The sequence below is a fragment of the Lepisosteus platostomus genome, chromosome 4 (assembly GCF_059453375.1).
Source record: "Lepisosteus platostomus isolate fLepPlt1 chromosome 4, fLepPlt1.hap1, whole genome shotgun sequence".
Classification (NCBI taxonomy): domain Eukaryota; kingdom Metazoa; phylum Chordata; class Actinopteri; order Semionotiformes; family Lepisosteidae; genus Lepisosteus; species Lepisosteus platostomus.
In genome coordinates, this window is record NC_142614.1 from 29,173,988 (window position 1) to 29,200,617 (window position 26,630).

At 34.9% G+C, this 26,630-nt stretch overlaps 1 protein-coding gene across 3 annotated transcripts in view; it reads left to right on the forward strand.

Annotated features, from left to right (window-relative positions):
* man2a1 (mannosidase, alpha, class 2A, member 1) overlaps positions 1-24,490 on the forward strand; it is a 258,837-nt gene extending 234,347 nt beyond the window's left edge. For all 3 annotated transcript variants that reach the window (XM_088629350.1, XM_088629351.1, XM_088629349.1), the window contains 4 exons: positions 5,184-5,317; positions 13,738-13,929; positions 16,876-16,986; positions 18,870-24,490. In XM_088629350.1, the coding sequence (XP_088485476.1) occupies positions 5,184-5,317; positions 13,738-13,929; positions 16,876-16,986; positions 18,870-19,022 (590 nt within the window). In that variant the 3' untranslated portion in view covers positions 19,023-24,490. The remainder of the gene's footprint in view (positions 1-5,183; positions 5,318-13,737; positions 13,930-16,875; positions 16,987-18,869) is intronic.
* Positions 24,491-26,630: the final 2,140 nt, after the last annotated feature.

The following is a 26,630-nucleotide window of genomic DNA, read 5'->3' on the forward strand; positions in this document are numbered from 1 at the left end:
TTTTTATTAGTTAAAAAAGTTTCAAAAATCCAATAGATTTCGTTCCACTTCACAATTGTGTCCCACTTGTTGGTGATTCTTCACATAAAATAAAAAATTTATATCTTTATGTTTGAAGCCTGAAATGTGGCAAAAGGTTGAAAAGTTCAAGGGGGCCGAATACTTTCGCAAGGCACTGTAACTGGTTCCATTCTTTACCCTTCTGCTTTTCGTAGTACCACCATCCACGGTCTCCTCTGTATATTGTAATTGTGTGTTATCTTGTGTATTCTTTTTATTTATTGTTGTTCTCATTCTGTAAAGCGCTTTGAGAAGCCACCTTTAAAGGCACTATATAAAATAAAGTTTATTATTATTATAAATTAAGGTTTAATGAGAATCTACAAGCTTTGTGTTCTTTAATTACAATTTATTCTTTAGTCTCGAAGTGCTTAATGTTACTGCCTGCCATCACAGACACACCTCCAGAAGCCCAAGATTTAAACAAATGTCAAATTTACACTGAAATATCAGTCACCTCATACATGAATTAAAACAAAAAAACAAAGCAGTTGACCTTACCACACACTACTGTATGTGTTACTGTGTGTTACACTGTCCAATGCCAAATATATCAGAAACTGCATTAATTTGTTTTGGATTATGGCAGCAAAGTAGCATTTGGTGGATATACCTTGGAAAACAAACTGTTTTTGTGAACACATTTGTATGTCCTTAAAAGTCTTGTCTGATGGTGCAGGTGATTTTGAATATTCTGAACACCTCAGAGGAGTGATGTTACCATAGGAAACTCATTAAACTGTATGTTATAAATCCTGTAACACAGCCTCCATTCATGAAATAAATCTACACTGTTTATCTCTGCCTTCTTTACACTTATTTCCCACTGCCTTGTAGCAGAACATAGCATCCCTCTGTGCCTGTCACATTTCACACATTCTTACAGGGACTTTGTTTTGTAACAAAAAGCAGCCAAATCCTGAGTCACACAATTGCTTCGCTGCCAATTTAAAGATTTGACAACCTTTTCGAAGACTGTGACCAAAATTGAAACTTTTACCATTAACAGATGTTCTATGGTTTAGAATTTTATTTTTTTCTCCAGATCCACAGTTTGAGGATAATGTGGTATATGGCAAAGTGAGTTTGATAACCCATCAGACCTATTCATCTTTTTTAGGCTTTGAGCCATAGATTTAATAGTGTTGTTATAACATAGAGATGTGCAAAGTAAAGACATTTTAAAGTAATTAATGGGGCCTACTCTTAACTGTTTTAATAAGAGCTACATTTAGTAAGAAAACGCTATTATCTTTGGTTTTTGGTACTTTTGGATCAATATGATAATCCCTAGTGATTTATTTTTATGTTTACTTTTCCCTTTTGCTTTAAGGTGAGGTGATCCATCAATATTGACAGGGCTAAACATTACTCTCTCCCTCAGAACCACAGTGCAAATGACTGATATTCATATTGTGTGCTCAAGTGACTGTACAGTATGTAACTTACTCTTTGTTCTGTGAGTCACTCACCTATGCAGCAGGAGTTGTCCTCTTTAAAATGTCTCATACAGCTTTATTTAAAGGGGGAACGTTTAAGAGACTTTTATTAACAGTAGTCACTTTCTGATAAATGTGTGTGCGTTTAAGTCATAGAATAATTTAAAATGTTTCTGAAATCATACCTGAATATATGTTGTCTGCTTTTGGGACTGATAGTGGGTTCTCCCTCAAACAAAGTGTGAGCATTTCAGAATGTTTAATTCAATATTAGTTCATATTCACAAAACCTAGTACAGAATGTCTAATTAAAGTGTTTAATATTAAAGGGCTTAATACGTATTACACAGCTTTCAGAAAGCTGTAATGTAATGCCAGAAATGGGAAAGATTAAACTGTGGTACATCACACACATTTATTTTTGCCCCTCAAACACCACAGATATAGTATGTATAATATATGCAGTGTGTTATGTTTTTTTTCATATACTCATGAAAGCTGTGCAGGATGTGATAATTTTTAACAGTTTGTTTTAGGTTTTAGACATATTTATTAAGATGATTTATCCAGACAGACAATTTGTAGGTTTTTAACATGTAATATACTGTATTTTAAACTACATCTATTATTCCCACTCTTGCTTAATGAAAACATTGTAAATCAAAGTCCATTGCATGAGTGATGTTTTAATCTCCACTTGAATATCATGGAACTTTTCTTAACCTTTTATTTTCTTTGTCAAATATCTACTGTATACTAACAAATCAAGTAATAGTATACACAGCTGAGTAGTAAGTAGTACATCACTCCCATGCTGCCACATTGTGTTTGAACTCAGAAGTCACACCACCTCTTTAAAGCTCTTTTTAATTAAAAGTATTATATTTGATATAATATAAAAGGAGAACATCTGCTTTGTAATTTTCTTACTGAAAATACCCTTTCATTTAATTGATTAAGCTAAAACAATTATAATAAAATCAATTCTGCTTGTGTAATTGTGAGTAGGTCAAGTTCTACACTAAAAAGATAGTTCATCTCATTTCTTACTATATTTTATATGACATATTTTTCCTTGGTTCTGTTCTGGTCTTATATGTAGTTCGCGTTCCACATTCTAGCAAAATATTCCAGTAACAAAATGCTTGTGAAAATATTTCTCATGGATCAAGATTTGAGAAAAATAAATATACAAATATGCTGTACACTCCAAGTTCACTCTCATATAAGGGAAACGTTTGCATGTGACCCTGAGTCAACAGGAATTTATGGCTTTTACTTGGCCTCCAGGGACTTAGTCATAATCTTTGGATGGTTTAATGTCCTCAATCCCGCCTCACTCAGTACTACAGTAGAACCCCAAAGTCCAGGCTTTCCCACTCTCCTCTCCAGCCTTCATCTCAATACAAGGGAAACCCCTCACCCCTCCTCAGAACAGTTAAGTTTTGTATCTGTATTCTCTGGGGCAGGATTCAAATGTTCGCAGATATGTCCAACATAGCAGCTTCAAGCTTTTTTCAATGACAAAGTGCTCTACCACTTTCCTTTCATTGAAGTTTTTCCAGAAAACTAGCACTTTCTACGATGGGTAATGAGATTGATGCATAACTTTCTTTATAGCACCAAAAGAAACTGGCAACAAATGTATATTTTTTTAATGATCTATGACCCAAACTGCATTTATACAAAACTATTTATCTTTTTGCAATTGGACCCAACCTTACAAATACAGGGGGTGTTTGTAAATACAGAAGTTAAATAACATATCAACTGAATTATAATTAAAGTACAGGATAAGACAAAATGTTTTTTTTCAATCTAATGCTGTTCTGTTGACTTCATGACTCCACTGTTTGAAATTAACATCCATTGTTTTTATAGTATAAACACAGTTTATGCAATGTTAACTCATACAATTTAATAGAAATGCCATGCCATTAGCATGGAGTTATTACCTACTTTACCTTTTTTAAATTAGAATTTAATAATGAATATACATAAACAGACCGCTGTTTTAAGTTTATCCAACTTATATGAGATGGTCTCCAGTTAGCATGCAAGCAGAAAAACAGAGACATGATCCATGTCTCAGACCAAATCCACCTGAGTTACATCAGGTTCTGGTTTCCATTCTCACGCAGTACAATAAGCTCAACCTTAGTGTCACCATTGTGAAAGTCACACTGGTGTGTACAGTATGTGTCTGTGGTAGTAGCATTTCCTCTGAATACTCTCAGTTAAAAGCTCCCTGTGCCCCTTATGCTTCATTAAGTGTTTAAGATGACAGTTTCTGATTTATATTTATATTTATTTGGCTGATGCTTTTATTCATTGCAACTTACATTTGTACCCATTTATAGAGCTGGGTATTTTATTACTCCAATTTGAGTGATGTACAGTACCTTGCTAATAATAAATATTACAGATCTTTGAAAGGCACACAAATATTGTGGAATATTACAAAGAAATATGCTGCCATCAAATAAAACAACTCTTTGTAGGCATAGCTTTTTTAGAAAAGTAGATACATTTGGGATATTGATCTAATGTTTGGTTTTATTTTCATGACTGATGTGATGCTGTGATGAGTGACTGTTGTGTAAACAACATTATCTCATAAGTGAAGGAGTTGTGTGTGCTCAAGTGATGAGATCACTTAACCTGTGAATGTCTGAATGTCAGGCTCTGTAAAAATCTATAAAAGGAAAACATATGCACTGCAGATCAAGTCTTCAGGCCATTAGTATTTGGAGGCTGGAATATGTCACTACATTGTCTGGGGTATTCACATCCTGCTGTTTCTAATCCAACAAGATGTTACAGCCAAATGTAGTCTTTCAAATGATAGGGAGCAACCGGAGTAACCACGAGTCGCAAGCCTCACTAAGTCCAGGTGTGATGGTCTACGATACAGTCTCTACAGATCTCTGTCTGCAGTGATTTGATGGTAACTTGTAACTTGATGGTGGTACATTGATCAAGTACTGGGACCTCACTTGCTGTCCTTCCCGTGGGATTATGTTGATATGACAATATTCCAGCAGGACAGCATAAGTCCTCATGCTGCTGGTTAAATTATGTCTCTCTTGCAAAACAAGCATGACAGTTAAGCTGCTGATGTTCTATTCATCAGAATTAAGCCCCATTTGTGAGATGGGCTGGGGTGACGTGACATCGTAGACTCATTTGCCAGTGAACAAGCACATGCTTTTCCAGGCTAAACAAAAGGAATAAGACAGAATCCTGCATCGCAACATTTGCAACCTGGTGTAATGTGTTCAGTGGTGGTCACACATGCTACTGAACATTCACAGTAGTTCCCCCTCTTGCTCTTAACTGTTAATCAGCATTGTGAATTATGATGTGACCTGTTTTACATCTGTTCAACACAATTTCAGTGTATGTGGTAGAAAATAAAATTCTAATAGCTGTTACAAGGTTCTTTTGATGCTTAGTCTATTAATAAAAAGCAAACGCATCTCCTTGGGCATTTTAGGTGTCATGCTGGATAGTTACACATTTACCAAATATCTACTGTGAATTTCTATATTCTGAGAAGCCCAAAGTGTCACAACTAGCTGCCCTAGGTAACGTTTACTCAGAGTAACTTCTTATTAAATGAGAAGCCTGCAAGTCTGCTACTCCGCACTCTCAGTGCAATCTGTCTCCACCTTGTCTCCTCAGGCCAGTTGGAGGTCATCATGGACCGAAGACTCATGCAGGATGACAACCGCGGACTAGGACAGGGTATCCAAGATAATAAAATCACAGCAAACCTGTTTCGCATTCTTCTGGAGAGAAGAATCAGTGTGGACGAGGTAATTATTGCAGAGCTACAGCTTTATTGGAGTAATTGGACTACAACAGAATGAACAACAAAGGATTTAGTCCACCAGAAATACTTAATACAGCAAAAAGCCTCAATTTTATGTAATCAGACACTAATTCCTGCAACATGTTCAGTACAAATTTTATTATGATAGTAACAATGCTACAGTATAATTAATAATGGATTTCCTTATATGCCATCTTAGTATGTCACACTGCATTCATGACATCACCACATATTAGGCTTAAGCACATGTTTTGTTATATAGTGCCTTGCTGTTTTTCAGAGCCTGAAAATGTAATCAACATTTATGTTTATTTTTTAAATAGAAAACTAGAACCTCAAAACATTTGTGTTTATAGATAATATATACATCATACTATAGAAATTAAATTTTATTAATGCTTTTATTTAGTTTGGAAACCTCCTAGTATTTTCTACATTATTTCCCAAACATTACATTTTTATTGAAAGTTGTATCCAAGAAGACTTTCTTTTGAGAAGCTGGTGTATTGTCAAACTTGAACTATATTACACTATATCCTAGATAGAATTGTTCAACTGAAATTAGTTCTGGATTTTGAGGCAGTTACTCCATTTGATCAGTACCCCTACAGCTTTTTTTCTGTGCCAGAAAGATTTGTGACATTTCATTCTGTTTGCTTTTGTTGATGCAGAACAAAATATCATAAAAACATGCCTTTAATGCTCTGACAACTGTCCGGATCCATAATCTAAATATCTATCTAAATTGATTGCAACACAATATAGTAAAACTTATATAGTAAAACAAAATACTCTCTTTCATAAATTTTATATGTGAATATGTGTATAATAAATTATGTAAATATGATCCCATAATAATTTTTAATCATCTGCCATTTTCAAATAGCCATAGAAAGTCCATAGAAGCTTCTGAAAGTCACCTTGATCGCCACTGGGTATTAAAAGTGCCCACAGAAGCACAAAACTGCAATCCTTTGTAGCACTTTATCATGGGAAAAGCCAGGGAACTGTCTAAAGCTCTACACAAAAAAAAATAACTTCAACAATTCAAGTGATGGCTATAAAAAGATATACATGTTCAAATCCAGTTGCAACCAGAGTGTCTACTTTCAAAACCTTAAAAACTAATGTAATGGATACTTCCAATAGGGATAAGAGTATAATTATGCACTCTTAATGCAAAGTATGCAAAGTACCTAATTATGCAGTAAGAAGAGTGGTTTGGGATGACCCAACAACAACAATTGGGAATCTTAAAAAAAGAAACTAACATCATCAGGATACAATGTGGTCAAGACAACTAATTTAATCTCATGGATTTGCGGTTGTTAGAGTTGCATCTCATCATAAGAAGAAAAGATTCAAACTGTCCAAGTGCAAATTAATTGATTTCTAAGTCAAATAGGACCAAATAATATAGTTGAATGAAACATAAAATAAGTTTCTGGATAGTCTCACGTGATTAGCATAATGAAGCCTTTTCAAAATCCTAATTTATCTGGATGGTTTACATCCTCTGGTCTTGTTGTCCTAGTTAGAGATTAGGAACAGATAGATGTCAAAGTTTAATGGAATATTGTAGGCCAAACCTGTTGCCTTGCCTCATGTCACTTAAAATGGAACTGTTACTCTGTTGTTATGCAGTATGTATATAGTTATATATTTTTATATTTTGGGGTTAAAAGGAATTGGCATTAATGAATTCATTTCAAACCACAGTGAAAATAAAATGTACACAGTAACATGTACAACTTCCAATTTACATCACAAAATAGACAACATTTCCTGGTAGCACAGTATTATGTGATTCAGAATGAGGCAACCAGACTTCAGGTGAGGTGAAGTGGCCCTATTATATTGTAAACAAGTAGTCTTGTGAATACATCTCTTTCAATTCAATAGAAATATCACAAATACAACATGCATGTTAACTCTGCATGCAGATCATGTTGGAACATTTCTGCAGTAAAATATGTGCAGCAAACCCTGTACTTATTCGCTCGTACATCACATTAAATTAGTCATTAGAGTGATAGTGAGCAGAAAAGGCCACTTCACATCGCAATTCACACAAACTCTTACTCTCGCCCATGACGAGACAAAGGATTTGTGAAGGACCAAGGATAGTTTCTTGATTTTGCACTTAATTTGGAATTTGTGAAATTTGTGGATATTGTCAATGAATTTATTTTGTTACTGAGATATAATAATCGGTCTGAGAATTTGGGACTGCAGTTCCCCTTTAAGATTTAGTTTTAAAACGTTTTTACAATAGGATAACACAACAAACCCAACATAAGTAGCAGCATTCTTGATTATCTATCAAAGTTTCTAGTGCAATATGCATGGTATGAGCTAAAGAAAGCAGACTGCAAGCTTGAAAGAAGTTCTGCATAAAGTATCAATCAAATATCTTTTTTTGTACTAGTTTAAGCACTAGTTGTAGAAGTAGTTTTTGAACACAATTAATGGCTAAAGGAAGTACATCTTTAAAGTTATTAAAGGCAAAAGAGGATTCATGTGCTACGGATTACCAGGTTGTGAATAAAGTTTAACTTTATGCATCTAGAAATATATGTAACTTGTTTTAACTCATGTTCCGTTTATATATACAGTATTAAACTTCTTAGAAGTCTTTTGATTTATATTTGATTCCTGGAGTTTATAAATTTTATTTATACTGTTGGATTTAATCTTATGATTCTAATGAAAGAACATGAGTTTATACATCCCCAAAAAGGAGATAGGTGCACACACTGCTTGAATGTATTTTTATAGAGATAAGCTAATTATTTACAGAGCAGTTAATTAATTTGATTATCTTTTGTAAGTCAACTGTACAGTGGACTACTATGAAGTAGCTAAATCAGTCATTTCTTATTTCTTAATATTTTTAAATATTGCAATATATTGTAGTTGTACATAAGAAATATTTAATTAGGTGATTTTGGATGGCACAATTTAAGACAATGTTTAGGAGTTGAAAGTATGTCCTCTAAAACAGTGTAAAACACTACTTATTTTAAAAGGGAGAATAATTTTAAAATTTGATTTTTGAGTTTTAACAGTAGCCAATTCACAATGGAAATTCAGTAGGCATGAACATTATTCCTGGTGCAACCTAGAAATTACCTTTATAGAATACATTTTCCAGCTTACATTAGGCACTGTTGGGTGCCATAATTCTTCCTCCTTAACATTTAGATTGTATTATGTATAAGGGTAAGATGATATGAACCTCTTAAACAAAACCTTCAGGAGTTGAAGTTCTTGCCATACAGAACTATTAATGTCAAGCAATCTGCATATTTTATAGAGCTGCCAGTTTTTACAATCCTCAAAGAATCATATACTCTAAAATCATTTGATTGCCATACATGTATTACAGTATATTGTTTTAATTTTAATATAAACATATCCAATACAGTATATTATACTACTGTATATCTGTGCTCTACAAGTAACCAGTAGGTTATATTAATAGGTTAATATCCTGGTCACCATTTAAATATACATTTAAAGTAATTATCATAGCAAATTCAGATATTTTTTACCGTAAGAAAAATATTGCTATACTTCCACATTTAGTAAGTTAGGTATTTACAATGGGTTGTCTAATCCATCCTATTCATCACAAAACACTGATGTTTTGTATTTATTTAGTCCAGTAAAATGCTGAGGAGATGAAAAACCAAGAAAATCGCTCAGGAAGACTAAGTCCTGCCATGTCCTCCTTTTTATCTCTATAACATAATTGGCTGCTTTTTCAAGAAGCAATAATCTATATGCCCTCACCCAAGAGAAAAGCACATTTGTATTACTTCATAAACTCCAGAATTTAGTTTATAAACAAATGTCAGCATCCTTCTGCTCCTTTGTGACTTCAGTAGGCGTCAGCTCGGATTTTGAGACTTGGCCTTTCTTTCAGAGGGAGACAGAGAGCTTTACAAACTGTCTAAACCTGCTATGCTCACTAAACCTTTTTACAGACTCTGGGACTAGGCCATACAGACTGTACACACACAGACAAAATAGCCATCAGTATATAGAGAGCACAAGACTAGAAAAAAATATAAAAAGTATGAGACATACTGTAAAAGAACACTTAAGAGACAATGAAATTAAAGAGGTATAGATACACCAGTTCTTGTAGGATTAAATATATCATGGAATATGCTCTGGATTTTATTGTTGGAGAAAGGGGGAGGGACTGTCACAGAGTGAATAAGACATATTTGGTTTAATAGGGTGTGCCCGACACACAATTTGTACAGCAGTTTCAACTTGACAAGCAAGCTAACACCTGCCAGCCTGTGCAGGAGGATCTAGAGGAAGCTCGGTAGTATGCACCCATGGTGCTAACGGCTGTTATTCCCCAGTAGTGATTCTGAAGGCACAAAGGGCAGAAAGGCAGGCTTCAGCTGGGCATAAGTCCTAAATCCTAACTGGAGAATTGGAAAACTGGGAAGGAGAGTTAATCATTTTCATTTCAGTCACATGTTGCAAAAGAGGACTTAGCGGGGTGGCTTTTTGATGTATGATTTCCCTGGTTGATTGGGAGCCATTGATTTTACACATAACACCATGGCACACAGAAGCAGTCTATGGATTGACAAAGAAAGAGCTCTGTCAGGGGACAGTTAGTGTTAATACTGTGCAAAGATAAGATAAGATCACTTTATGGGCCATAGACAGTTTTTTATTAGGAATTTGTCTTTTCACATACCCCAACTTGCTCTCCATGAGACACACAGACAGGGAGAGAAGCTTGGGGTCAGAGCACAGGGTCAGCCATTTATATGGCGCCCCTGAAGCAGTTGGGGTTAAGGGCCTTGCTCAGGGGCCCAGTGGAGTAGGATTCCTCTGTCAGCCGCGGGATACGAACCGACAACCTTCAAGCCGCAGGTGCAGATCCTGAGCCACAGAGCCACTGCATCGTCCCATTTCACAAAATGCTATTGTGAAAAATATCCTTGCAGAAGCAGCTGCCTTTTTTTCATGATTTATTTCTGAACAGGTTGAGTCTGACAAGAGGCTAACGTCACAATCGAAAGAATTAAAAATATATATCAATTTTGAATGTCTTCAACTTAATTTTAAATATAAAGGATTAATAATTAATAATAATAATTAATAATAATAATTGCTTACACTTATATAGCGCTTTTCTGGACACTCCACTCAAAGCACTTTACAGGTAATGGGGACTCCCCTCCACCACCACAAATGTGCAGCATCCACCTGTATGATGCGACGGCAGTTCGGCAGCCAGAACGCTCACCACACATCAGTTATTAGTGGGGAGGAGAGCAGAGTAATGAAGCCTGTTCATAGATGGGGATTATTAGGAGGCCATGATTGGAAGGGCCAATGGGAAATTTGGCCAGGACACGGGGGTTACACCCCTACTCTTTTTGAGAAACGCCCTGGGATTTTTAATGACCATAGAGAGTCAGAACCTCCCACAGACAGTCAGGACCTCTCATCCGAAGGACGGTGCCTGTTTACAGTATAGTGTCCCTGTCACTATACTGGGGCATTAGGACCCACATGGACCGCAGGGTGAGCGCCCCCTGCTGGCCCCACTAACACCTCTTCCAGCAGCAACCTTAGTTTTTCCCAGGAGGTCTCTCATCCAGGTACTGACCAGGCTCACACCTGCTTAGCTTCAGTGGGTTGCCAGTTGTGAGTTGCAGGGTTGTTGTTTAATTTTAAATATTAAGGATTACTGTAATGTTTTAAAATTAATACATAGATGAAATTGCCTAATAGGTTGTTGAGCAGAGATAACAAAATATAGCAACAAATAATAAGTTCAAACAAATATGTTTTAAAAAGAAAATAAATGAACCAGTCACATTTATGTTAATTTACATATTTCACAGTAGGACTGTCCTATCAATAAAAAATAATGTTAAAGGGCCCCCATTAGCTGTCTGATTAAGGGTTCCCAGAGGTAGTCTGAAAACCAGCATGTCGTGAAGGATTCCAACTTCAACTTCAAGTTCCTTGGCATATGATATTAGCTTCTGAGCCAATAGTTCTGATGGCAAATGACTTAAGCTTATTATAAGCTGGACCTTCTAGTTGTTATGCAACTGCATAAATGAGCTACAGTTTATGGCAACCATACATACTGTGCCCTCCAGTACTGGGACATCAAAGCTGTTAATTTTGCTTTACATGCAGGAAATGTGTATTTGTGTTCATGAGATTAATCTAGTTGACAAAATCATTGTAATATGAATTTTGTTACAATTGGGTTCTACGTCATTGGTAATTGATACCTGTAGCTGATCTCCTTGTTTAAAATTCTGTTTACATGTTTCTGTATCTAGTCCTTCTTTTCAAAAATACGCCAAGCACATTGTTTTGACCAAAATTGTATAGAACTTTCCTAAAGTCGCTCCTCAAGTTAGATCCTTTACTTCTGTGTAAACAGCTCTTAATAGATCAATTTATGATGAGCAGGCATAGGCATAGGTGAGAGTAACAATATTCCCACAATGAGCATTTTCTTTCCTTCTGCAGAGGTCAAATTGCTTTTGTTTCTAGGTCACACACATGGATGAGGGGAGTTCTTAAACTCAGAAAATGGGATTAGGATAGCAATTCAAAATGCTATTCAACTTTTTAAAATCTGACAGGAAATATGCCTCAAATAGAAAATTGAAATCAATTAGCCTGCAATTTATGAACTTGGCTAAAACAACTTCCAGAAGGCACAGAGATCTCCCAGGATCTGGGTTGGCAACCAGTGTCCTAAACACATTTATTTGAAAGCACAGCTGTTGTAAAACTAGAATTGCATATTTTCACACAATTAGGTTTAATACATTAAGTAAGAAGCCATGTAAGTATGATAAAACAAAACTGGGCCTATAATCAATTCAAGGCTGTGGCGTAAAATAATATTTTCTTGTGAATATATGAACTACACTTATAATTTTTTTAGTGATATAATATTTTTGTTAGGTCTTTTATTTTCATTCTAGTGTTTTACGTTTATGATTATGAATTAAATGTGTCAATTGTAACCATATCATTTGAGAGTATCCAATCAAGCGGCAAGCAACACAAGCAGTGTCACTTTAAGAAATACTCTTTGTTAAAACAGAATGTTTTTTCTGTGTGACTGTGTTACGACCCCAAGTGTCTAGGGGTAAAGGGGTGTAACCTTTAGGATAATTTGGATGCAGGTGGGTTTCTGGTGAGGGACTTAGGAAGTGTGACATCAAGTTTTGGTGCAAAAGTTATTTATTTTAAAGTGAATAAGTGACTGGTACGTAATGGGACAAAATAACACACAGGGAAAGGGAACTAGATTGGTGCCAAAGAAAAGAAAATAACAAACAAAATGGAGCTGGCTAATAAAGTGAGGGGAAGCTGGCCTATCTACCAAAACAAAACCCGAAACACTCGTCTTCAGCGTCTTCTAACGCCCTGGCTAACCTTCACTAACTACCCAAAACCATACAAGACGAAAGGCACTCACCCATCCTAAACTAGTGTTACTAATACAAAGATCAACTACGTGTGTAGAATGTACCCGACAACCTTAACTAACCCTTAACACAAAAGTTCACACAAATACACAAGTGAACTATGAATACAAATAAGGGAAATCGAGAGTAGACACAAGGAATAGGGTACAAAAGTTTGTAATTCAGTCTCTTCCAGGCTGGGTTACTAGAATACCTTGTGTTCCTGGTTGCCTGCTGCAGAGTTTAACTGCAGTTGAACAGTGACATAACCTATTTATGAAATTGTTTGGCATCTTCAGTTAGGCATAATTTATATTTCCATTTTTTATGTCGTATCTGAAAACCCGTGTACATATACCAAGTGTTTTAAGGTATTTTTGCTTTGTATCTAATAATTGCTGTTTGACAGTGCCTTTTTAGTAACAACTCACACAGCTATTATTCAAATCAAATATTAAAAAGTCAGGTCAGGCATCTATTAATCCAGTATAACATTATAATTTCTGTGGAAATACTTATTATTTTGAATTACTCAAAGCAGTTTTCAGTATCCTCCACATACAGTATTTATGTCTGAGTTTTCTAGCGCTGGTATGTACAATGTGTGTATGTGTGTATACTCTTAAATTACTACCATAGTATCTCACTCTAAAATGTGAGGAGAGACTACCCTTTTCAAAGAAACGAGGCCCTCGTGCTCATTGGGATTCCATACATTGAGAGCTTGATGTGTACTTATTATGAATTAAGATCAGAAAAGGGCTTAAAAAATAATGAGGATGTTGTATCAGAAAGATTTATATAAGAGAAGAAAAATCCATTTGGCTGTTCTGAGTAATTCAGTTCTAATAAGTCTATTTGCCTTCAGCAAAATCTGTAGTATTATTGCTTAATCTTGTTTTTATGCTTTATTTAACAGAAAGAGAACAGCAAGCCATCAAGCTATCCCTCTCTGCTGAGCCATGTATCTTCATTGTACTTGAATCACCCAGTTATTCCTATGGCTGTTAGCACTGATTTTGAAGATGCATCACTCTCAGCCTTCAGCCCACTTGTTTCATCAATGCCATGCGACATGCATTTGGTTAATCTCCGAACCATACAGTCAAAGGTATTTTTTCTATCATTTTCATTTTAAAAAATGTTACTTGTATATTTAAAACGATGTTTAGTGATTAATATTCCTTTTTTCATGTGGTCTATAGAAATATTTTTTTCTAATATTGTTAAGTAAGCATTTTACAATGAAATCAAGGACTCCCCAGAGTCTCAGTCAGAAAAAGGCGCTCTTTCTGAACACAGGTTGAGCCCTGATAGTCTGAGCTTGGGTAATGTGACTAGCTAGCTATTGACCGTCTTCCCAGGCCCCTTGCAGGCTTCCATTGACATCTGAGAGCCAACCTGCAATAACTCTCCTGTAAGGCATTGTGAAGCTTGCAACATGTCTAAACAATGAATAGCATTTATGGGTTGAAATGTCCAAGGAAAATCATTGTCATTCTTCTTTCTACATGCGATACAGGACTCATGAAAATAATTGGATTTTTCTTATTGGGTAGATGTAAAAAAAAAATACAAAAATAAAAAATGTTCAAAGGTCTCACGGATTATTTTAAACATGCTACCAAACAACATTTTACATTCATTGGCCCTGTCAATAAAGTGTGTTCCAACTATTACAGCTTATGAATGCTTAATATTAAAAAACATAAATAATATGGAACATGTGCTACTGTACCTGAGGACCACACTGGTGAACACGTGATGACCTCTTTGTGGTTGAGAATCTGTAGCTGACAGAAACAAGACATAAAGAGCCCTATATCTCAAGCCCCTTCCTCAATTTTCAAGTAATTTCTGGTGCTGAACATGTTATTGTAATTTGGCTCATTTTTCATTTGGAAGGGACAGACATCCTTTGATTGATGCAGTGTCCTCTCAAGCCAAAGATTCTTCTCTAATTACTTTAAGGGGGGTGAATATGCTTGCCAATTTGTTCAATTATTTATTAAAGGGATCTACCAGGTTGTCAGCTGAGACTGAACTGTCTTTGTCGCAGGAGGCTTAGTGATGAGGCAGTTTACAGTACAAAATCTGTAAGAGAAATTTACATGACAAAGACAAACTACTAGATGTAATCATTTATATCTGCAGAAGCTGTTGCTCAAGGACACATAATGAGAAACTGGATGTACCACTGTGAAAATATACAGGAACTATTTCCGTATATCTATGTAACAGTAACAAGTGAAAAATATATTGGTAAAAATATGAGTGTTTTTAGAACTTATGTACAAGTGAAAGTCTAAGGATGAAAATAAATATGTATACCCGTTTTTAGGTTGCTAATTAGTCTGTAATGTGCCCGGTGATGGACTAGTGTCCTGTCTAGGGTGTACCCTGCCTTGTCACCTTTGCTTGCTGGAATAGACTCTGGCACCCCTACGACCCTGTATTGGATTGGGTTTAGAAAATGGATGCATGGGTTTGTGTGTAGTGCTACTGAAGATCAGCGGAATGATTAGACCAATTGAGGTTGATTGGTTAGGTGTGTCTCTATACAGAAAAATTCAGAGAAACCCTGTCAAGCTTCTTAATAAGGGATAACACAAAGAAGATCCTGAACTGAATAGCCTTTTCATTTTCTTTACATCAGAGTAATTTGAACTTGTTTCATTATTAATGCTTTTCAATTGAATAATGTTTAAATATTAACTAGAATAATTTCTCTTCTATGTGAATGCAGGGAGTTTAAGTATTCAAAATGTAATGTAATATTTACATGGATGACTGAGAATATTCAGAACATACACTGTTTAGAGAACCCATGAAGAATGTAGTTTTAGCTTCTCAACTTTCCTTACTATCCCCCTAACAATAAGTTTTTTAATAATGAGATTTTCATTGATTATGAATATGCATCTCTTGAGTGGTTCAACCATTGAAGACCCTTGCATGAGCGCAGGTTGAACTCTATGACCCATTTCACTAGCTGACTTTGCCCAGAATTCCCCAAGCAGCAGTGCAGAACTGGGAGATTATATAACTCTGATCTAGCCCTCTTACAGCTGTAAAATAACTTTAAATGGTTCACCAAAAGTAAATAGGTAGTAAGCAAAGTATGCATATTGAAATCATCATGGAAGAAGCCTGTTGGTTTCTTTGTGAGCCAGTTTCTCTACCTGTTGATCAATGATCGATAGCAGATCTTAGCCTCAAGGATCATCTTTCAGAATATGTGAAAGTTAGATTGGATAAGATCCAAGTTATAAGACTGATAAGTTAGATCCCCTAGCATGTTTTCTCTCTACCCTCTGCATTTATATATTTCAAGAAAAGAAGTGATAGTTTCAAAATGTACATAGGTAAATATAAATTCCAAATCTGTAGAAAAATTACTGAAATTAATCCTGATATCCCAATTCGAATTTCTGACAAAAAGTATATTCTAGATTTCTTTTAGAGTTCAAGAAATGAAAAATGAGATATCATTCATTAGTAAGTGTGTTGAGCCTGAAACGTATCAAAGTTACTAAAGGATATAAAATGTATAAGTATTATTTAATCTATTTTAAGTCCACTTGTCCTGGTGAGAGTCAGGGTGTTTAAATTAAAGCTCATTCTGTTTAGTATTGCCATGTTCTGATTATCATTCACAACGTCCTAGACTCATAGTCTGCAAAGAGAATTCCACAAGAACTCCAGAAAACTCATTCCTTCCATTTGAGTTACTGAACTTATATATGTAAAACTAATATACAGAAGTTTTGTTTAGTCATCCTGCAATTTCCCCCCTCAATATTTTCAGGGGGAAAAACATTATTAAAATAGAACTCAGAAGAGCTGCAGGGAAAAAAACTACTTATTGGTTTATTTCATTGAACTGCAATGACCTTTTACACATTGGAACTTTCAGTTATTTTAGAAGACTGCTGGAGGTGCAGCTGAGCGTGAAAGAAAAAATCTCATAAAGTCATAGTGTTAAAACTGAGATGCCCTTCAGGAGTTAAGGACGGTTGTGCATTGATCATTAAGAAATAACTTATTTTCTTTGCAGGAGGGAGATGGGCCATCAGATGAAGCAGCCTTAATTCTGCATAGAAAAGGATTTGACTGTGCATTCTCCACTAAAAACACAGGGTTGCTCTGTTCTACAACACTTGGCAAGGTAATTGCACTAAGCTATGTAACACTTCCCAATCCTGGTGTTTGGGGCTCTACTGGTGCTTTTCTACTGTTTTTGAAAACATTTTGGTTGCAGTCAAGTTCTTAAAGTTACTTAAACCAATAATGTACTTAAAATGCTTTTTTAATTATGCTTGTATTCTGAATACATATGTTTTAATATATGTTTGTTACTTTATATTTAAAATCATGTTCTATATTGGCCAAAAACTGTATTTTCAGTTTCAAAAAGAGTGGCCAAAAATATAAAAAAAAGTTTAAAGTTGTTTTTCACTGTATAAAGGGAACAGACATCAATGACTCCATTGCTGTCCTGTAAATTTAAGAGCAAAGATTTATAGCCTTGTTTTGTGTATGTATATGGAGAGATTTAAATGGCTGTTTGCATTTAACATTACTCACATTTAGATAAAGGGTTCCATGTTTCTGAATTTGAAATTATTCTTATTCTGCAGAATTTTCAATTTGTCACCTACCCGTTTATAAATATTATTTCAGATATTATGTGCATAACTGTAGCAATTATACTGGTCACTTTAAATTGAAAGGCATTGTATACTTTTACTGTATTCTCACATTTTTTACGAGTGCCCTGTTTTTTAAAGGAAATGGGACCATGAAAAACAACAGAAACCAAACTACTGGTCTTCTTAGTATAGGAGTGAAGCTAAGAAATAAAACAAGATTACAGGGAGAATAATCAGAACTTTGAGCACAAGGTGATGAGAAAATTAATATATGAAGCAAGAAATCCTGTTTTGAATACACGGGTCCTTTAAACAAGGTTCTTATACAGGATTAAAAGGAAAGGTAGGGCATGTAAGAAAAGGCTTAAGAATACCCTCTTGAGTATCCTTGAGGTGCAGAATTTGTCAAGAGTATTACCCAATTACTGTTTCACATGTACTCATGTCCTTTGACCCTGCCAGCACTGTCTGCTAGATTGGATAATGCTGATATGGGGAGTGGATGGCTTATAGGTCTGGATTGGCAAATCAAAACAAACTTGGCAGCATATATCTCTGAGGAAAGAGTGACCTGTGGTTTTTCAGTCTTCTGAATCCCTGTCTTTAAATGTACAGGAGTGGCAGCGTTTTTCTGTAAATTCTACAGAGATTAATGCCTTTAGCTGGAAAACATAGAGCATTTTGTTTAATGTTAAACACTGTTAGACAGTCAACTTGGGATAAAATATTTAATTTGATTGACATCCCATGTGGTTATGTTACGTAGTCCAGGTACAAAAGCAGAGTTTAAGCACTGTTTATGCATATCTGTTCTCTGAATGCAGTGTACTTGTGTTCCTGTACACATAGTGTTTTCCTTACCATTGACAAGAAAAGGCTTTCACTTTCCCTGACAGCACAATTTATGTTCTTCAAAGCTGCTTTTAATCAAGGAAGCCCGTCGGCAACAAGGGAACAGTTCCTATGGTGTATTAGCCTGATGAGAAGGGGGAAAATTCTCGATATGATCCTATTTCATCAGTTGTCTCTTCTCTGATTTAATAGGACAAACGTGGAAAGATAGAGACCAGCAAATGCATATAACTTTGGCCTTTTCCGTTTTGTGATCATAAACATGGATAAATTATTGACCAGCTACATTTTTATTAGAAAAAAAACTTAAAATACTTTACTATTTTCACAAATGGTTCAAAGATATTCACTTACAAAACCTGCCTTAAAATTTCTGTACCTTACCTGTACCTTGGAAATATGACTATGATTTGAAATATGTATAAGTCTGAAAGACTATGTGACGCCTGAATAACATCAATGTACAATAAAATGTTGGTTTTACTAATTAATGTGCTGGATATATTTAATTGTCTCAAAACTGAATTTATTTCTTTTTTAATCATAGATTGCCCTGGAGAGGATATTCAAGGAAATGAAAGTGCAGAGCTTCACACCAGTGTCTTTATCTTTGATGCACGCATCTGATGAAGGCAAGAACACAAATGAGATACACCTTAAGTCTATGGAGCTCAGTACTTTCCGAATAAAACTGAGATGAAGTTGCCCCCTTCATGATATGCACAAGATTTGACAATACTGTGAGAAAAGACTTCCTTTTCCTGTTTTTGATGAATTATGTGTGCATCAAAAGCCATGAGACTGTATCTTTAACCAGGAAAAACAATAGAGGATGGGGTTCATCAAAATACAAATCACCTTAAGCCTCACAAGGGAGTGCAATATACAATGGAAATGTTCCTTGTCTCACACAGTCTCAGGTTCAGCGTTTTCCCAAGCTTTTTTTTTTTTCTTTTAAGCAACTAAAAAGACTAAAGAAAAAGACATCACTGTGCTGGAAAATATGTTTAACCATCGGATTCTATAGGAAGACTGGTGCTGGGGTTGAATGCAAATGTTCTGCTGAAATGAGAAAACAGAATTCCACTGAATTTGTTAAGAGGAGGTAATCTTTGACCTTTGGTCTGGATAGTTTGTTGAGCTGTACATTTCTGATACATCTGCGTCTTAAGTAATGTGCAATGGAACAGTTTTAGTTTAAGAATTACTATCCCATCTTTTGGAACACGGGACAAAAAAGGATTCTCAAGTGAATCTTTTTATTATTCCAAAGTTGCCATATGGGATTAAAATGTGCCTTATTTTCAGGTTTCTTAATGAATCTTTTATGTACTGTTCTTACTATCTTGTCTTTGTATCTTGGTGTCACAGTTCTGTTGTAGTGAAGTGTTTCATGTTTATCAACAATGCAGATGAAATTTCAGAAAAGTCACCAGAGCAAAATATAAGCCAGTCTTCTTCAGACTGTTTAACTTCTGGGAACTTTAAATGTATGGTAATGATAAAATTAGATGTCATTACACCACTGGTAATTTCAAGTGCTATACAGTATGCTTATTTTGCCAAGGAAAAAACAAAGAATTTCTTTTTTCATTGAGATCAGCCAGGCTATTTTTTTTTTCTCTGGGGAAAGGGAGAGTAATTAATCTTCTGTTTATGTGCAATGAATGTGGATTGCTTTATAGTTTGTTGGGCAATGTTTTCATAATTATGTTTTAATTGATTTTATGGAGTGTGTTGTATAAGTAGATATGATTAGTTGAGAAAGTCAGCTTTGCAGTGAGCTTTCTGTATTGCGTATTTGATTGATCCTTAATCATTTGTGATTTATATGGGCCTAATTGAGTTAAGAGGACTTTTAAAGTTCTATCAGGTTTATAATTTTTACAGCTGGTTTTCTTCAATATTGAAAATGAATGAATGATTTAAATTCATTTTTCACTTTACATTTTACAAGAAATTACTAGTTGTGTGAAGGAGATTGGGTTTTGCAGTACTTCTCTTAAACTTATGCTGAATGTCTGTTTTTTTAAGAATCTTCTCTTATAATGCTTTAAGGTGGTGGGCTTTTATTTAAAATAATGAAGGCAAAATGTTATATTTTCAAAATGGTTTTGACATTGGAGGCTACATAAACATGTCCAATTCACCATAGACTAGTACTTAGCATTTTTTATGGATTGCAAGTGAATCAAAATGATGATGGTAATAAGAGTGTACAGAAAAGGGTAATCAGTAACATTTAAAAATGTCAACCTCTATTAGCTGATTCTTACAAAACTAAGGTGTGTTCATCATGGGACAACCAATTGTGTTTGTGTAGTCATACAAGCATGCTGGTTAAACAGGTAATGGCAATTAACTGTCAGTGTGTTTTTCAACACTACTTAAAGAGGACGAGCAGAAATAAAAAATCCAGTAATATTTTAAAAGACATGCTATGACAGCCACATCTCCTGTCCTTTCCTAATGAATATGAAGACATCAATTCCCACAATAGGAAAAAAATTACAGCTGATTTCTACTGTGATATTTTTTTAATATAACACAAAAGTGCACTTTGTTTATATTTTCTCTATTTACAGATCTACCAACTACCGGTTTGTATAGTTTGCAGTTATTATATCAAAAAGAATTGGAAATGACAATAATAATAAGTCTTTGTTGGATTCTGGCAGATGTATACAGGCTTATTAATTTCAGTGTGTGTTTTTTTTACTTTAATACTTTAATGAAACACAGCCCCTTTGAAGGGTGTATGTTAAATTTCTTATTTAAGCATGTTACCTATTCAAAGGAGTGCCTAATGTTTTAAAATATTCTCACCTGTTCACACGAACAACACAGTAGTGATGCATTCAAACTCACAAATTATGTATGTTGAGAAACTGCAAGTAATTGACCTACAAATTTCTCTGTTCCTCTTTGTTAACTAGACCAAACAAAGCTAACTAAAGTGTCTTTCTGGCATTGTAAAGTTATTGGAAACAGTTTTTTAGGAGTAAAAACACTGAATATAGAAATAATTGCAGATTCATTGACAGTTTTCCCTTTAAAGATATCTTCAGAAAGCAATTAGTATTTGTCCAAATTGTGCTAAAGAAAACACCTCAAAAGCTTCAGTATTATTTTGTGGGTAGCCCTATACTATTATTTTCAGGCAATAGCTGTTCCTATACACTGCCTGCCTGGGTGCAAAGGTTAATATAAATTCTAAGTAATGAAAGGACATACTTCCAGCAACATGTAGCAGGAATACTTACAACTTATTTTAAGAAACAAATACATTAACCTGATGGGCTCTAATGCAGTTCTTTGTAGCATCTGTCCACCATTGCACTTAAAATGTATTTTAACAGAATATGAATGCCATTCAACACAAATATATTTACATACCCAACCCCAGTTACCTGAGGCTCATTCACTTCACTTGAAAAACAAAACAATACAATGGGACTATTTCCATGTTCATGTGTAAGTACCAAGCTGTGTGCAGCCTACATGCCTGTTGGCACACCCCCATGACCTGCGCCACACTTTTGTGTTATCTGGTTACACCTTCACCTGTTTTACAAAATGAAAGCTGAGGCATTCCATTTAAAATTCTCTTACATGATACCCCTTTTTCTTTGGTAATGTTTAAATTTTCTCACGCCTGGTCAAACACTGTTCATCTGTTAACATAGGAAACTCCATGCGATGGGCCTCATAGGACAGTCTTTTTGGAGCCTGCTGCTTCCTTTGAGAGCAGTTGGCTAAGAGCGACAGTTTAACACTGTTGTTCTCTGTGTCTTCTCCTCTGGTAGGACCTTCCAGTCCCTGTCATGAGTCACTGTACTAGCCCTATCATCCCTGCCATCCCTGCTTTTTAACCTGTGAGTTTGATTCTGTACATCAATTAGAATTAGGATCAATTTGATGGTTATCCCACCGATAGCCATGGGTCACCCCACTGTCAGTGGTAAAAATCTATCACACTACTGCGCTGCTCCTGATTTCACCCCAACCATCCTCATAACCCCTATTTGACACTTCACTATCCAGTCCCCCATCAGCATGATCACCAGAGACCTGTCTGGTACAATGTCTGTCTTCTCCCAGAAAGTTTGGGGTGAAGGTGGAGGGTTTTAGAAGATTCGGATGCACTGCATTCTTTTATGTTCTTGCACATCACTGCAAATCCTGGTCCTGGGTGACATAGTCTTTTGCTCTGAATCTTCATCCTATAGTGGCTATCCTAGCATAAAATCCATAGGCTGTTTGGGATGGGCTGCTTGTGGGAAAGGGTATGTTTTCTTAGATTTGGGATAAGGTGCCGTGCCACACAAAGTCCCTTAGTCCAAGACCTCAGTGATTATACCATTAGAACATTATCATATAATTACAGTTTATTAGCCAGTTTGTAGGTTACATGTGCATCACAAATATAAATCTCTCAAGTAAACCACCCTAATTATATAGCAGGTGAATATTGTTTTCATCTTAAACTGGGTTGTGTATTATTTTAAAAAGTTATATTGCAATAGCAGTTTGATGTATTAACCACATCCATATTTTTAAAATTAGTTGTCCACTGCAAACCAAAATGCATAATCTCAAGTCGAGGTGCATTTAAAAATACACTACAGACACTGCTGTAACAGTCTACTGAAAGTCTATCTATACAGTACTGTTATATTCTACCTTACCTGTAAATAAAGTTACATGTGTTACTTTATGCAAAAGTGCTATTTTTCATGCATTTGTTGCACAGAATTTGATGGCACTAATAATTTATGAAGCAAAGAATAATCCAATTCATTTTTGTATCAAAGAAAAAAATGTCATGGGCTTACTGTAATCACAGATTTGTGTGTTCTTCTTCTGCATTTATGTTCTAAGGGATGCCAAATCTCATTCAGTCAAATCTTTACCCATTTGCTCTATTGCAGTTGTTCAGCTGGCTGTATTTAGCACAATGAAAATCAATAGGCAACAACATGGCAATATCTGTGTTGTCTGCGTGTGCCTTAATTGGTGATGTTTTCACTGTTGGTGTGCTTTCATATGATGGTCTAACCCAATGCATGTTTAGAACTTTTAGCAGCATCTTTACCGATTGAGTCGAAGAAATCCATTCCCATTTTCAGCCACATTCAGGTTTATGACACACAAAGTCAATATCTAAATCTCTAGCAACTTAATAGTAACAGTAAACTCTACATGTCATATGTTAATTTTGATAATGCAGAAAACCAAAATACAGCTTCCTTTTGGCAACTGATTCTAGGATTTGTGTAAATAAGAAAATATTATTTCCCATGTCTAACTGAGGACAGCATAGTGGTGCAGTGGTTAGTGGTTGCATTAGATAGGGTGTTTAGAAAATGGATGGATGTCTTAATTGTTCATTTTAAACAATGCACATTCATACAAACCCCACTGGTAGCAAAAATGGAAATTACCATTATACTCAGCAAGCATCTTTTTGTTAAATATTTGACAGTAAGGACTTTTATTAATCTGGACGTTTGCTTGTACATCAATGACAAGAAAAGAAGCTTTAGCACTAAGTACTGACTAGAAACTATCCTGCCAGAAGGACGTTGTATTTGCTTTATTCTTCTTACTGCTGCCCACACAGTATTGCAGTATTGTTGTTTCTCTTATTACAAAGTCCAAAAAGGTTTTCTGGAAATGTCTTTTTTAAAATTACTGAAAGACACATTGATGCTCTGGTCCTACATTCAACCACAGGATTATGTGTTTGAAAAAAGTTAAATTAAGGTGCTTTGTTCTTCTTATCTAAAATATTGTATTGTATAATTCTGTAAGCACATAAGAAGAATGTGGGTCTTAATTGGAATCTCAAGGCGAATTTGCTAGCAATAAGAATTTAATCAGTTATCAGCATCGTGACAAATACCTTTCCAGCAGTACAGAAATACACCAGGAGAAAAAATAGGTTCATATAGATTAGAGTTACCAGGTGATTTGGCAGAATTGAATATTTAGCTCTCAGAGGGATGTTTATTTTTCACACTGAATGCCTTTTTGAATATTCCTTCCCATGTATATAATTTAAGTGGTTTAGGTGATTCTCTGAATGTTTGATTTTTTTTCTTCAAGATTTTTATATCTTTTGGTGAAATGTAATATAATGGCATAAATAAAATGGAAATATTCATATTTGTTTTGTTTTTAATTTATATACATAAAGAAAGCTTGCAAACTAAAGAGGAGCATTCAACCAATCTAAAATTTTGTCATAAATGAAATCCATTTTAGTTTTCAATTGAGACCACATCTTTGTTTCACTACTAAGAGTGATGTACTACCCCGAATTAACTTGATTTATATCTTGTAGGATTTTACATATTTAATCTGCTTCTCATTCTCCTTTGTTCTAGAAATTGAAGACATTGCTGTCTTAACTTGCCTGTATATGGCAGTCCACTTAGAGTAGGAATTATTCTTATTTGAAGTACTAAGGCTATATCATTTTGTGGTATATTGACCAAAACTAAACACAATATTCTAAATGTCTTACTAGTTTACATGTTTAACATTATTATTATCAAAACATTATTATTATTATTAGTTTATTGTAACGCTTAACCAGTGATGATGGACTTCATTCTAGGATGTAGTGAATGTTATGAACAATCTTCTATTGTCAAAATGTATGTGAAGTATTCAGTAACCATTCATGCTTTTTAACTTTTATTTTTATTTTCTTTTTCACATTCTATTATAAATACCCTCTTATCTTATAACTTCTATTTACAGTGGCAGTTTTTGGGGACAAAAAGCTTTCTATTATTTTATTTCTGATTTCTGAGTGTTTATGTAGGATTTTCTCAAAATGCTTTGTAACAGAAAGATGGTATTGTACTGGCCTAGTATACTCTATTCCTCTTTCCATTGATTTGTCCTTACAAGAGTGATTCAACATCATAATATAGATATAAAAAACAAAACAAACCTTTTCATCCGCTATTGTTCATGTACACTTAGAGAAGTTTAAACAGCAAGTCAGTAAATAGTATCATTTAAATTCACATGGATGTTCATCATGGCTGCCATGAATAAAATGTTAAGGTTGTGTTTCTTTCCTGTTATGTAAAGTATGACATATCTTCCCTTTAGCAATAATCTAAATCTAGGATCTATCCCACAGTAAAAAAAAACAAGCTGATGAAAATGTTTAGCTCATATTTTCCCATTTTTATTATTTCATTTTTCCTAAATAAGATATATTGAATATCTGTGAACAAACCGAACTGTCACAGTAAAGAAAGTGTGTGGCAGTTGTTTGATGCAAGTACTCAAATGACATTTTTTCTTTTTTATGCATTTTTCTTTTGCAGAAAGATTGTAATGAGTGCAGAAAATACAGTAAATCAAGCACCCTGCTGTCTACAAACCTAGCAGCACTGAGTCAAAAGAATTTATAAAACTATTCTGGAAAGTGTGCTTTGGGAGAAAAAAAGTCAGTCAGAATATGATTGATGCCTGATTTAAGCATCTGTTATGGTCCACCTGCAGAAAATAAAGCATAAATGAAGAGCAATCTAGAAAATTGCAACTTTTCTGTTCTATTTCGCTCACAGACCAATATATAGGTCTAGGTGCTTGCAGCAGTAGAACTCTCATGTTTCTTTCCAGGCATCTTGTTCTTGTTCTGAAGGTATATTTGCATAAATTAAATTACTGTTTACCAAGGTTAGTGATTTTTTTTCTTGTGCTACAAAAATATTTTAACAGACTCTCTCCTACATATTACAGTATATAATATAGTTTAAAGCCATTTTGAAAAAAAAAGTTAAATGTTTATTTAACTTCACAATACTGAGAACATGACCTTCAAATCTTGGGTCAAAAATTCAGGTCAAGATAGCAGCCTGAGAATGATGTAGTTCAGAAGCAGTGTGGAGCTCTCCTGTGAATGTAAATGTTTATGCAGTCAGTGAGATTTTCAGTGGTTTAACTGCAGTAGTAATGAATAGATTGGTTGCTTTAGAATTTGATTTATTACAATTAGTAGTTTAACTCACTTTGGATTCTGGATATATACACAGCAAGTGATCTGACAGCTCAGGTTCTAAAAGCATTTATCTAAAGTTATAGTAAAACTAAAACAATGCCTTTCAGCGATTCAGAAATGTCTCAGATTTCAAAATGCATTCCAGCTACTAACACTACTAATGCAACACGATAGAAATGCACCTCTCCTTCCAATGAGGATGAACTGGGCAACACAACTGGCGTAATCTTCCTCATGTCTTTCGATGAAAGACTGGCAAAGCTGGATTTCTTAGATGTTCTG